The following is a 12,527-nucleotide window of genomic DNA, read 5'->3' as shown; positions in this document are numbered from 1 at the left end:
ATGCGTGGAGTTGGCACAGGTAGCACCTGACTGGTGAAACGCTCTTCAGGGCGAGTGCGAGGAGCTGTCACAGGACGTACTGGGCTGTGAAGGCACACTGGAGACCTGGTGTGTATAGCCGGCATCAATTGTACCGGAACGATGACACACTTCGCACGGTGAGTGCGAGGAGCTGGCACAGGACATACTGGGCTGTGGAGGCGCACTGAAGACCTGGTGCGTAAAGCCGTCAGAAATGGTACCGGACAAATGACACTCTCCTCAAGGAAAGTTTGGAGAGCTGGCACAGGACGTACAGGGCTGGGAAGGTGTACTGGAGACCTGGTGAGTGGAGCCGGCACAGATTTTACCAGACTGATAGCACGCCCCTCAGGATGAGTACGAAGAGCTGACTCAGGTGGCATTAAACTGATAACACGCTCCTTAGGGCAAATGTCGTGCATCCTCCACCAACTCAACAACTCTCTCCATTCTTTCTCCTCCAATATCTCCATCCACTCACTGACGGTCTCGGTTAAGTCATTTTTCCAACAATTGTTTACAGACAGATTATTTCACTTGTAATTCAGTGTATCACAATTCCAGTGGGTCAGAAGTTTACACACACTAAGTTGACTGTGCCTTTTAACAGCTTGGAAAAGTCCAGAAAATGAAGTCATGGCTTTAGAAGCTTCTGATAGGCTAATTTACATAATTTAAGTCACTTGGAGGTGTACCTGTGGCTGTATGTCAAGGCCTACCTTCAAACTCAGTGCCTCCTTGCTTGACATCATGGAAAAATCTAAAGAAATCAGCCAAGACCAAATTGTAGACCTCCACAAGTCTGGTTCATCCTTGGGAGCAATTTCCAAATGCCTGAAGGTACCAAGTTCATCTGTACAAACAATAGAACGCAAATATAATCACCATGGAACCACGCAGCCATCATAACGCTCAGGAAGGAGACGTGTTCTGTCTCCTAGAGATGAACGTACTTTGGTGTGAAAAGTGCAAATCAATCCCAGAACAACAGCAAAGGACCTTGTGAAGATGCTGGAGGAAACATGTACAAAATTATCTATATCCACAGTAAAACGAGTCCTATATCGGAATAACCCGAATGGCCGCTCAGCGAGGAAGAAGCCACTGCTTCAAAACCACCACAAAAAAGCCAGACTATGGTTTGCAACTGCACATGGGGACAAAGATCGTACATTTTGGAGAAATGTCTTCTGGTCTGATGATACACAAATATAACTGTTTTGGCCATAATGACCATCATTATGTTTGGAGGTAAAAGGTGGATGCTTGCAAGCCGAAGAACACCATCCCAACCGTGAAGCATGGGGGTGGCAGATTCATGTTGTGGGGGTGCTTTGCTGCAGGAGGGACTGGTGCACTTCACAACATAGATGGCATCATGAGGTAGGAAAATTATGTGGATATATTGAAGCAACATCTCAAGACATCAGTCAGAAAGTTAAAGCTTGGTCGCAAATGGGTCTTCCAAATGGACAATCACCCCAAGAATACTACCAGAGTTGTGGCAAAGTGACTTAAGGACAACAAAGTCAAGGTATTGGAGTAGCCATCACAAAGCCCTGACCTCAATCCTGTATAAATTTTTTGGGCACACCTGAAAAAGCGTGTGCGAGCAAGGAGGCCTACAAACCTGACTCAGTTACACCAGTTTTGTCAGGAGGAATGGGCCAAAATTCACCCAACTTTTTATGGGAAGCTTGTGGAAGGCTACCCAAAACGTTTGACCCAAGTTAAATAATTTAAAGGCAATACTATCAAGTACTAATTGAGTGTATGTAAACTTCTGACCCACTGGGAATGTGATGAAAGAAATAAAAACTGAAATAAATCATTCTCTCCACTATTATTCTGACATTTCAAATTCTTAAAAAAGTGGTGATCCTAACTTACTAGGATTAAATGTCAGGAATTGTGAAAAACTGATTTTAAAAGTATTTGGCTAAGGTGTGTGTGAACTTCCGACTTCAACTTTATATACAGGGTAACCGTGATGACCTGCTTAACGTTCGTTTTGGCACGTATTTGTGGTTACCGTTAGTCATCTAAAGTTAAGGGACAGAGGGACTTCCAAGTGCACGAGCATCCTTCACTAAATATGTAGCTCCTGGTAACAAACTTTCAACCAATCAGGACGCTCCGCTACAGTCTTACAGCAAGAGTGGAAGTTGAACCTGGACCAAATTACGGAAAAACAACCCGCTGAAAACTCTCTGCTCTGTGCGAAAACAGACAATATTCATTACTTTTGCCGTCGGCATTGTTTCGAATGATCACTTTAGGGATTCGTTTAGAGTAATGACAATGTTGGGTATGTATGTGCCAGATAGATTTTCTTTGAAGTCATCTAAGGTCCAGGATGGAATCGGGCTTTACACGGCGAGACGAGTGAAAAAGGTTTGTTCTTTTGGCCAGGACAACTTTGTATGTTTTGGGTATGAATAAATTTACCAACGTGCAAAACTAATTCGGTGAAATAGAGAAATAGGCAGTTTTCTGTTCGCATTTTGTGTTCTTTTGAGAGTCGCTTCCAAAACCTAAAGCCGTAGCCTACACGAAAGCTGCTCTGACGTAAAGTGCCACGTAGCTAGATACTGTAACTGTGATTTCAGCACTACTGTAGCTCACTCCACCATGTCCAGTCAGGACTCTCGTATGTTACACTTTAACACATTTGTTGATACATTATAACATTGCTTCATTGCATATTGCTGTCATTTAACTTTCATACTCAACATTAATCGGGTTTTATAGGCTATTCCACAATATTGTAGCAAAGTTGACAATGGTGCAAACCATATTTTTTTAACTTGAAGTTATTTCATTATGTAATCTCACATTGTTCAAAACTTAAACGTGAAAGCTTCATTCATTTGGAACACATTGATCCCCCCCCCCCCCCCCCCCACCCCCTCCCCTCTGTAGCGTGTTCTAACTAGTCTACTACTACTAGTGGGTCCAAAGTGAAATGCATAGGATGGATTCAAGGACAATACTATTTATTATAATACTATATAGTCCTATACTGTTGTACAACTGCACATTTTTTGGGGGCCTTTATTACATCGCACAATTTATATATGGTTACCTTCACATAGCCCCTGACAGTTCTGGACAAGACCTCTAGTAAAAAAGAAAGTGAATATCCTGTACCCTATTTCTGACAATGTGTGTTTTTTTCCAAGGGGGAAAAGTTTGGCCCTTTCGCTGGAGAAAAGAAACTGCAGAGTGAGCTGGATGAGAGCACGGACACCAGACTGATGTGGGAGGTGATAGCACTGCAGTCACAGCACATATTTCTCTTCATAGGCACAATAGATATATGATAAATATACTATATACACTGAGTGTACAAAACATTAGGAACTCTTGCTCTTTCCATGACAAACACTGACTAGGTGAAAGCTACTGTATGATCCCTTATTCAAATCAAATCAAATGTTTTTATATAGCCCTTCGTACATCAGCTGATATCTCAAAGTGCTGTACAGAAACCCAGCCTAAAACCCCAAACAGCAAGCAATGCAGGTGTAGAAGCACTGCGGCTAGGAAAACTCCCTAGAAAGGCCAAAACCTAGGAAGAAACCTAGAGGGGAACCAGGCTATGAGGGGTGGCCAGTCCTCTTCTGGCTGTGCCGGGTGGAGATTATAACAGAACATGGCCAAGATGTTCAAATGTTCATAAATGACCAGCATGGTCAAATAATAATAATCATAGTAGTTGTCGAGGGTGCAGCAAGTCAGCACCTCAGGAGTAAATGTCAGTTGACTTTTCATAGCCGATCATTGAGAGTATCTCTACCACTCCTGCTGTCACTAAAGAGTTGAAAACAGCAGGTCTGGGACAGGTAGCACGTCCGTTGAACATGTCAGGATTCCATAGCCGCAGGCAGAACAGTTGAAACTGGAGCAGCAGCACGGCCAGGTGGACTGGGGACAGCAAGGAGTCATCATGCCAGGTAGTCCTGAGGCATGGTCCTAGGGCTTAGGTCCTCCGAGAGAGAGAAAGAAAGAGAGAATTAGAGAAAGCATACTTAAATTCACACAGGACACTGGATAAGACAGGATAAGTACTCCAGATATAACAAACTGACCCTAGCCCCCCGACACCTAAACTACTGCAGCATAAATACTGGAGGCTGAGACAGGAGGGGTCCGGAGACACTGTGGCCCCATCTGATGATACCCCTGGACAGAGCCAAACAGGAAGGATATAACCCCACCCACTTTGCCAAAGCACAGCCCCCACACCACTAGAGGGATATCTTCAACCACCAACTTACCATCCTTAGACAAGGCCGAGTATAGCCCACAAAGATCTCCGCCATGGCACAACCCAAGGGGGGGCGCCAACCCAGACAGCAAGATCACATCAGTGACTCAACCCACTCAAGTGACGCACCCCTCCTAGGGATGGCATGAAAGAGCACCAGTAAGCCAGTGACTCAGCCCTGTAATAGGGTTAGAGGCAGAGAATGCCAGTGGAAAGAGGGGAATCGGCCAGGCAGAGACAGCAAGGGCGGTTCGTTGCTCCAGAGCCTTTCCGTTCACCTTCACACTACTGGGCCAGACTACACTCAATCATATGACCCACTGAAGAGATGAGTCTTCAGTAAAGACTTAAAGGTTGAGACCGAATCTGCGTCTCTCACATGGGTAGGCAGACCATTCCATAATAATTGAGCTCTATAGGAGAAAGCCCTGCCTCCAGCTGTTTGCTTAGAAATTCTAGGGACAATTAGGAGGCCTGCGTCTTGTGACCGTAGCGTACGTGTAGGTATGTACGGCAGGACCAAATCAGAGAGATAGGTAGGAGCAAGCCCATGTAATTCTTTGTAGGTTAGCAGTAAAACCTTGAAATCAGCCCTTGCCTTAACAGGAAGCCAGTGTAGGGAGGCTAGCACTGGAGTAATATGTTCACATTTTTTTGGTTCTAGTCAGGATTCTAGCAGCCGTATTTAGCACTAACTTAAGTTTATTTAGTGCTTTATCCAGGTAGCCGGAAAGTAGAGCATTGCAGTAGTCTAACCTAGAAGTTATTGATGTCACCTGTTAAATCCATGTCAATCCGTGTAGATAAAGGGGAGGAGACAGGTTAAAGAAGGATTTTTAAGCATTCAGATGGGCCTTCACGCTTCAGCAAACAAAGGAAAGGAGGGAGGTTCAACAATAATGACAGCCATCATGAGAAGAGCTTACCAAGAACAACTTCCTAAAGGACTCATTTGAGGTAAAAAGGAGTTGTAGCACTCAACCAAAAAAAAGGCAGTGTTTACCACCTTAAGGATCAACAGTGTCTATGGAGTAGTGCAAGAATCACCTATGTATATTTTGACATGGCATTTTAATTAACGAGACACACCCTTTCTCTTTTTATTTTGTGTTATTATTTGCCATTTACCTTGAAACATATTATCATTATACTTGTTTTACATTGTTGTGTCTCAATGGGTTAATGGGATATAAATAGGAGCTACGTGCAGTGGTCAGGTCACTGAGGAAGATGTCCAAACGTCAGTCACCTGTTCGCGTCCTGTACAATGGTTTAAAGTGAGCAAAAATAAATCAATCTCTGCCTTTTTTTGGTTGGGTGCTCCAACTCCTTTTTGCCTTGAATTAGTCCTTTTTGATGTTTTTCCTGGTAAGCTCTTCTCAAAGATTTTTAAGCCTTGAGAAAATTGAGATATGGATTGTGTACGTGTGCCATTCAGAGGGTGAACGGGCAAGACAAAAGATTTAAGTGCCTTTGAACGGGGTATGGTAGTAGGTGCCAGGCGCACCGGTTTGAGTGTGTCAAGAATTGCAACGCTGCTGGGTTTTTCAAGCACAACAGTTTTCCATGTGTATCAAGAATGGTCCACCAGCCAACTTGACACAACTGTGGGAAGCATTGGAGTCAACATGGGCCAGCATCCCTGTAGAAGGCTTTCAACACCTTGTAGAGTCCATGTCCTGACAAATTGAGGCTGTTCTGAGGGCAACTCAATTATACACTCAGTGTATAATACAATGCATTATATTTATTTTCAGTGTAGGCCTACCATTAAAATGAAAGGATAAATAGTTGAATAAATGCTCTTGAATTCTGTGGCAGTTCAGATACAGCACAGGTGATGCCTAATCGGAGCAGCTAGTTTGATGCACATACTCTTCTTGACTGTAGAGTCTTGGCTTGACAAACTCCACCCATATGTTGTGCCTCTGTTAATCAAAGTGCAATTCTGTTTTATCCCCATCATGAGTTTTTGAATTGATATGATATAAGGGACATGCTTAATAACATTTCTGATCAGTGAGATTATGTGTATATGTAACTGCATATCTGTCAGCCATAAAGAATTCAGGTGTGGTTACATCTGAAATTACAGTATAATCATCTAGCAGCCTATAACTGTCATGTTATATTGGATAGATCCACATTGTTTTATATCCCAGGTTTTTTTTCCCATAGCAACTGTGATTTAGTTTGTTAAAACTGCATGTCCAGATGAACAGAAAGCTAGATCAAGATGCTAAACCTGTATGGAAATAAGACATGTCAACAGTATTTCATGTCCTTGATAGGCATGTTTGTTCTCTGTTGCAGGTCCGAGGTAGTAAAGGCGATGTGCTCTATGTGTTGGATGCCAGTAACCCTCGCCATGCCAATTGGCTGCGGTTTGTCCACCAGGCGCCATCGCAAGAAGAGAAGAACCTGGCAGCCATCCAGGTACAGCCCCACTCTGAAGATAGGTCTGAAGGTGTTACTATCTCCGCAGGGACAGACACAGGAAGAGCTCTGTGTGAGCACACATCTCAGAGAGAGAGAGGGGGGGAGAAGATGGACATCGGAGAGAAAACGATAGAAGAGAAGAGGGAATGTTAGTGAGTTGAGATAGATAGTGGGAGTGAAGTGAAGATGGAGAATATGGATTTTCTTGTTTTGTCGCACCATGTGCTGCTGATCAAGCCTGCCATATCAGAAGGAGATATGAAGGTGGTTTTGCTTGATGACTATAACATGAGGTGTCTTTCGTAGCTGTAAGTAACTCCCACTCGGTGTCTGAAATTACGATGAAAATCTTCTCTAGTACCTTGTGCATCGCTTACATTCCAACAGATGGACATCCCTTCTAAATTGAACAAACCATGTCCGTCACTGTGATTAAGATCAGATTCATTACATCCATAATCCCACAAACATAGACAACCCATACACAATCAGATCTATTAGCCAAAGTCATGAACACACACATCATGTGTGTGGGAGGCAGGTAGCCTAGTGGTTAGAGCGTTGGACTTGTAACCGAAAGGTTGCAAGATCGAATCCCTGAGCAGCTGACAAGGTAAAAATCTGTCATTCTGCCCCTGAACAAGGCAATTAACCCACTGTTCCTAGGCCATCATTAATTAAGGTAAAAAGAAAATCTGGCCTTAGCTTAAACTCACAAACACCTTTCTTTTACTGTCCTTGTGGGGACCAAACATCCCTTCTAAATTGAACAAACCATGTCAATCACTGTGATTAAGATCAGATTCATTATATCCATATATCCATAATCCATAATCCCACAAACATAGGATTTTCCCATTCAAAATCCTATTTCCCCTAACCCCTAATTTAAACCCTAACTCCTAACCCTGAGCCTAATTGTAACCTTAAACCTAACCCCTAAGCCTAAAATATAATTTTTCCTTGTGGGGACCATCAAAATGTCCACACTTGTCGAATTTTCCTTTGTTTTACTATCCTTGTGAGAACTTCAAGGATAGTTCAACCGAACACACTCTCTCTCACACACACACACACACACACACACACACACACACACACACACACACACACACACACACACACACACACACACGGTTTGGCCTGGGAAATGTCAGCTCTCTAAGAACGTAATGGTTCACTAGAGGAAGAAGGGAAAACAACTGTAGAAGGAAGGGAAGAAGAACAGGACCTGTGGTCGTCTGGCTGAGGTTCTGTCATTAATTCCAGAGTGCTAAAAGTGATTACTTATTCAAAGGTCATTCATGTGTGTTAGAGCTCTGTGTTACATCAAAAGTGACATTTATTGTGTTTTACCCTGTTAAATTAATATATATGTCTATTTATAAATCCCTTAGCCAAAAGAAAATTACGCTTTGATTTCGTTAGAGCATGACTTTAGGTATATGGAAGTTAATGACGACATGTTTAAGAGTTTGAGTGCTTGACCTCTGACCTTAATCAAGCCTTAGCAGACGAGTGTCTAGGTTCAATGAGTTCAACCTTCAGCTAACCCCTTTCTTCCTCTCTCTGTGTGTGTGTGTGTGTGTGTGTGTGTGTGTGTGTGTGTTCTGATCTCTCAGGATGGAGAGAATATCTTCTACCTGGCAGTGGACGACATTGAGACAGACACAGAAATGCTGATAGGCTACCTGGACAGTGATATGGAGGAAGAGGAAGAGGATGAGGAAGAGGAAATCATCAAAGAGGAAGATGAAGACAGCAAAGAGGCCAAACATCTTATTGAAATGGGTACATGCCTATCAAAGTTTTACACCAACCATGTTTATAAACCCTGTTTTGTCGGTTCAACAGTTTGCTTGAAGTGTGTAATATGTGCGCGCGTGTCCGTGTGTGTGTAATGTGTGTGTGTTTGTGTGTATAGAACTGGTGATCAAGAAGGAGGACCACCCGTGCCTGCTGTGTGAGAGCAGCTTCCCTAGCGAGGAGATCCTAGCAGCCCACCTCCAGAGCCTGCACCAGAGACCAATCACAGAGGAGAAAGAGTACAAGTGCAGGAACTGTGGCAAGAAGTTCCCCATCAAACAAGCCTTGCAGCGCCAGTGTGTAGCCTACATCATCTCTCTACTCTACTTACCTGACATTCTTTGAGTTACACAGAAGTATGCTACCAAATGGATCATATAGTGGAACTGACAGATATGCACACACTCCAGTAAAAGATGTATCCACCCGATTCATCCTCTCTATTAGTTTCCTGTTATAAAAAATACAAGCGAGACACCAGAACACTACATAAAGAGAGACCTAAGACGACAACAACATAGCATGGTAGCAACACATGACAACATAGCATGGTAGCAACACATGACGACACAGCATGGTAGCAACACAACATGACAGCAGCACAACATGGTAGCAGAACAAAACATGGTACAAACATTATTGGGCACAGACAACAGCACAATGGGCAAGAAGGTAGAGACAACAATACATCACGCGAAGCAGCCACAACTGTCAGTAAGAGTGTCCATGATTAAATCTTTGAATGTAGGCCACTTGGATATTTTTTTGTATAGTATTTTCTTCTACAGCATTTTTGTTATTATCTTTATTACCCCTGTCTGACTACACCTCCTTTATTTTCCCCTCAGTGTTCTGCACTGTGCTGAGACCCTGGGTCATTCAGGAGACTCCTCCAGAGGCCACCACCAGTGTTCCCTTTGCCACATCACCTTCAGCTCAGAGTCCAGGTAGGCCTACATAACTAGAACACAAACCCACATAGTAGCATAACATGCACACAGGGGCTGCTATCTGTCTGAGTTGTTGTATGAGTTCCTGTGTGTGTGTGTGAGTGACTTGTGTCTGTATTCCCTGTGCGTGTAGTTATGACCAGCACAAGGAGGCGTGTAGAGGAGACGCCAGGTTCATCTGTAAGGCTGAGAGCTGTGGGAAGAGGTTCAAGAGCAAAGACGCTCTGAAGAAACACAAAGGGAACGTCCACACAGGTCGGTCTCCATCTCACACATACGCAGGTAGTCAACATATACAGACGCAGCCAACAATGACGATGAGTAGAAATACGTATCTGCCTTGATCTTTTAACCGGTCTGGTCAGTATCAGGAGTGTGTAGGCGAGGGGGGGTGTGGTTTAACTCTACAGATGTGGCACACGTGACTCATAAATAAATGATGAGAATGGGGGAGTTCAGGTTTCGTCACTATACTGAATTGAGCTTTAATTGTCCAGTAAATTTGTCGATGAGCCCAGTGGTGGCAGACGGCTTTTATTAGTGTCTTGTTAATGCTACGTCTTGGTTGCCACGACAGTCGGAAGAGAACATAGTCAGGTCCAAAATTAATGGCACCCTTGATAAAGATGAGCAAAAAAGACTGCATGAAATAAATAATACAAATACTGAGCTACGTTGTGTGCTAAAAAAAATTGCTAAATTATGTTATTTTATACTAATACAATTGCTCAGAGAAACTGATTTAGTTTAACAAGTAATACAAATAAAATACAGATAGGGGTCAAAATGATTGGCACCACTGATTTCAATAATACTCCAGCACCCTCCCCTTGTGAGGATGACACTGAGCCTTTTTCTAAAATGTTTCATGAGATTGGAGAACACATTGGGAGGGATCTTCTGTCAAATATGGTGGTGGATCTTCAATGTTATCAGGCCATTTTGTGTCCGCTGATCCTGGGGCCCTTATTAAGGTCAATGGCATTTTGAACTTTACCATGTACCAGGACATTTGAGCTAAAAACCTTGTTGCCTTGCCAGGAGGCTGACACTTGGCCTTCCAGCTACACAATAACCCTAAGCACCCATCAATATCCGCAAATAAATACTTCATTAATCACACTATCAACATTTTTCAATGGCCAGCTCAGTCTCCGGACTTGAACCCCATTGAAAACCTGTGGTCTGAATTGAAGAGGGCAGTCCATATTAGCAGGCGGAAGGATATCAAGGATCTGTATATAAATAGTTAATTAATCACACTATCAACATTTTTCAATGGCCAGCTCAGTCTCCGGGCTTGAACCCCATTGAAAACCTGTGGTCTGAATTGAAGAGGGCAGTCCATATTAGCAGGCGGAAGGATATCAAGGATCTGTATATAAATAGTTAATTAATCACACTATCAACATTTTTCAATGGCCAGCTCAGTCTCCGGACTTGAACCCCATTGAAAACCTGTGGTCTGAATTGAAGAGGGCAGTCCATATTAGCAGGCGGAAGGATATCAAGGATCTGTATGATTCTGTATGGAGGAATGGTCTTAAGATCCCTCCCAATGTTTGTCATGAAACATTTTAGAGAAGGCTGTGTTGTTATCCTCCCAATGAGAGGGTGCTGGGGTACTGAAAACAGGGGTTTGCCAATCATTTTGACCCCTATCTTTTTAAAGGTTGTCAAAACAAAATCTCTTTCTCTGAGAGATTGTATTAGTATAAAATAATATAATTTTCCGATTTTTTTTTTAACATACAGTCAAGGGTGCCAATACTGTTGGACCTGACTGTACATCTGGTAGTTCAACTTTGACCTCAAGTGATCATCTGATTCAATATGTGTGTTTGTCTGGCTGTGCTTCAGATGGAAATGGCTTTGCTATCAGGTGAGCGATGATGCTGTTCACTAACATGTGGAATGCCCTGACCATTGTTGTCATTGCTAGCCACCACATTATCACACTGTAAATTGAGACATGTAGAGCAGGATTGGTCACTCTGCTTGTCCAATCATTGTGTTTCAGGAAGTTCCAGGCGGAAGCTTATGTGCACCATCTGCAACAGGAAATGCTCCTCCTTACTGAATCTCCAGGAACATCGTAAGGTCTGGCTCCTACCTACAACATCACTGTCTCACCTTCCTAACTGTCTCACTGTTACACTGTCTCTGGCCAACCCTTAGCCTGTATTCCTAGACACAGTTTGGTCCTTCAGAGATCTGGAAGGACTGGATAGGTGTAAGCTGTATGTTTTATTGGCCCCACCTATCCCTCTGGTATTAGGGTCCGGGGCTAGTGCTGATTTCACACTGGCCATGTCTCTTCCTTTAAGGTCTATTTCCTTCATATCCATCCATCTTTTTTTGTTCAATGCCTTTGTGTCCCTATCCCTTTCCTAATCCCATGCTCACCATCTGCTCCTGTCTCACTCTTCTTCTCTCTCAGTAGGAGTTTGGCTTTATGCTAAATTTGTTACATTTTCTGACCGTGAGACAGTAGAGAAAGGTTGGTTTTTATTTCACAAGCTCATCCCCACAGACTCTCATGAAACTTAAGAGGCATGGCGAGTAGACAACAAGGCTAACCCTGGCGTCAGGATTCTTCCTCTCAGAGATTGACCTCTTTAGGAAAAAAAATTAAACGGAAAAATGACAGGACCACAAAACCATTATATTACATTACTTTTAGAGATTAATGGAGGTAAGGTATTCCCATCACAAACTATCTCACAGTGAGGCATTTTCATCTGCATGAAATGAAATATGTTTGCAGTGAGTTATTTGATTGGTTTGTGATTGGTTTGGCTTCCCATCCAAATGAGGGTTTGATATTTATGACCAGTGAACTCAGCTGGTGTTTGGGGAAAGCTTCATTTCCCCTGTCAACATCCATCCAATAGATTAGTCAGAAGACATTACTATTACTCCACTCTAATGAACTGAACAGGGTCAGAAGGGATTCATCACGAACACACTTTATCAGCAGCTGTTAATCATTAAGAAATGTTTAGATAGGTGGATTGATCTGTTGTAGAACTATCAACCAA

General features: G+C 43.0%; 1 protein-coding gene across 2 annotated transcripts in view; it reads left to right on the top strand.

Moving 5' to 3' along the window:
- The first annotated feature begins 2,161 nt into the window (after positions 1-2,161).
- LOC110521644 (PR domain zinc finger protein 5) overlaps positions 2,162-12,527 on the top strand; it is a 71,408-nt gene continuing 61,042 nt past the window's right edge. Inside the window, exons 1-8 of one of the 2 annotated variants that reach the window (XM_021599332.2) lie at positions 2,162-2,415; positions 3,204-3,287; positions 6,605-6,727; positions 8,353-8,521; positions 8,655-8,832; positions 9,385-9,483; positions 9,620-9,741; positions 11,507-11,586. In XM_021599332.2, the coding sequence (XP_021455007.1) occupies positions 2,317-2,415; positions 3,204-3,287; positions 6,605-6,727; positions 8,353-8,521; positions 8,655-8,832; positions 9,385-9,483; positions 9,620-9,741; positions 11,507-11,586 (954 nt within the window). In that variant the 5' untranslated portion in view covers positions 2,162-2,316. Of the gene's footprint in view, positions 2,416-3,203; positions 3,288-6,604; positions 6,728-8,352; positions 8,522-8,654; positions 8,833-9,384; positions 9,484-9,619; positions 9,769-11,506; positions 11,587-12,527 lie in introns of both variants that reach the window. The other variant, XM_036969080.1, reaches the window with a different exon arrangement.

This window comes from Oncorhynchus mykiss, chromosome 30 (genome assembly GCF_013265735.2).
Source record: "Oncorhynchus mykiss isolate Arlee chromosome 30, USDA_OmykA_1.1, whole genome shotgun sequence".
Taxonomy (NCBI): domain Eukaryota; kingdom Metazoa; phylum Chordata; class Actinopteri; order Salmoniformes; family Salmonidae; genus Oncorhynchus; species Oncorhynchus mykiss.
The sequence above is the reverse complement of the archived record's forward strand: the minus strand, read 5'-3'. Positions and strand labels throughout refer to the sequence as shown.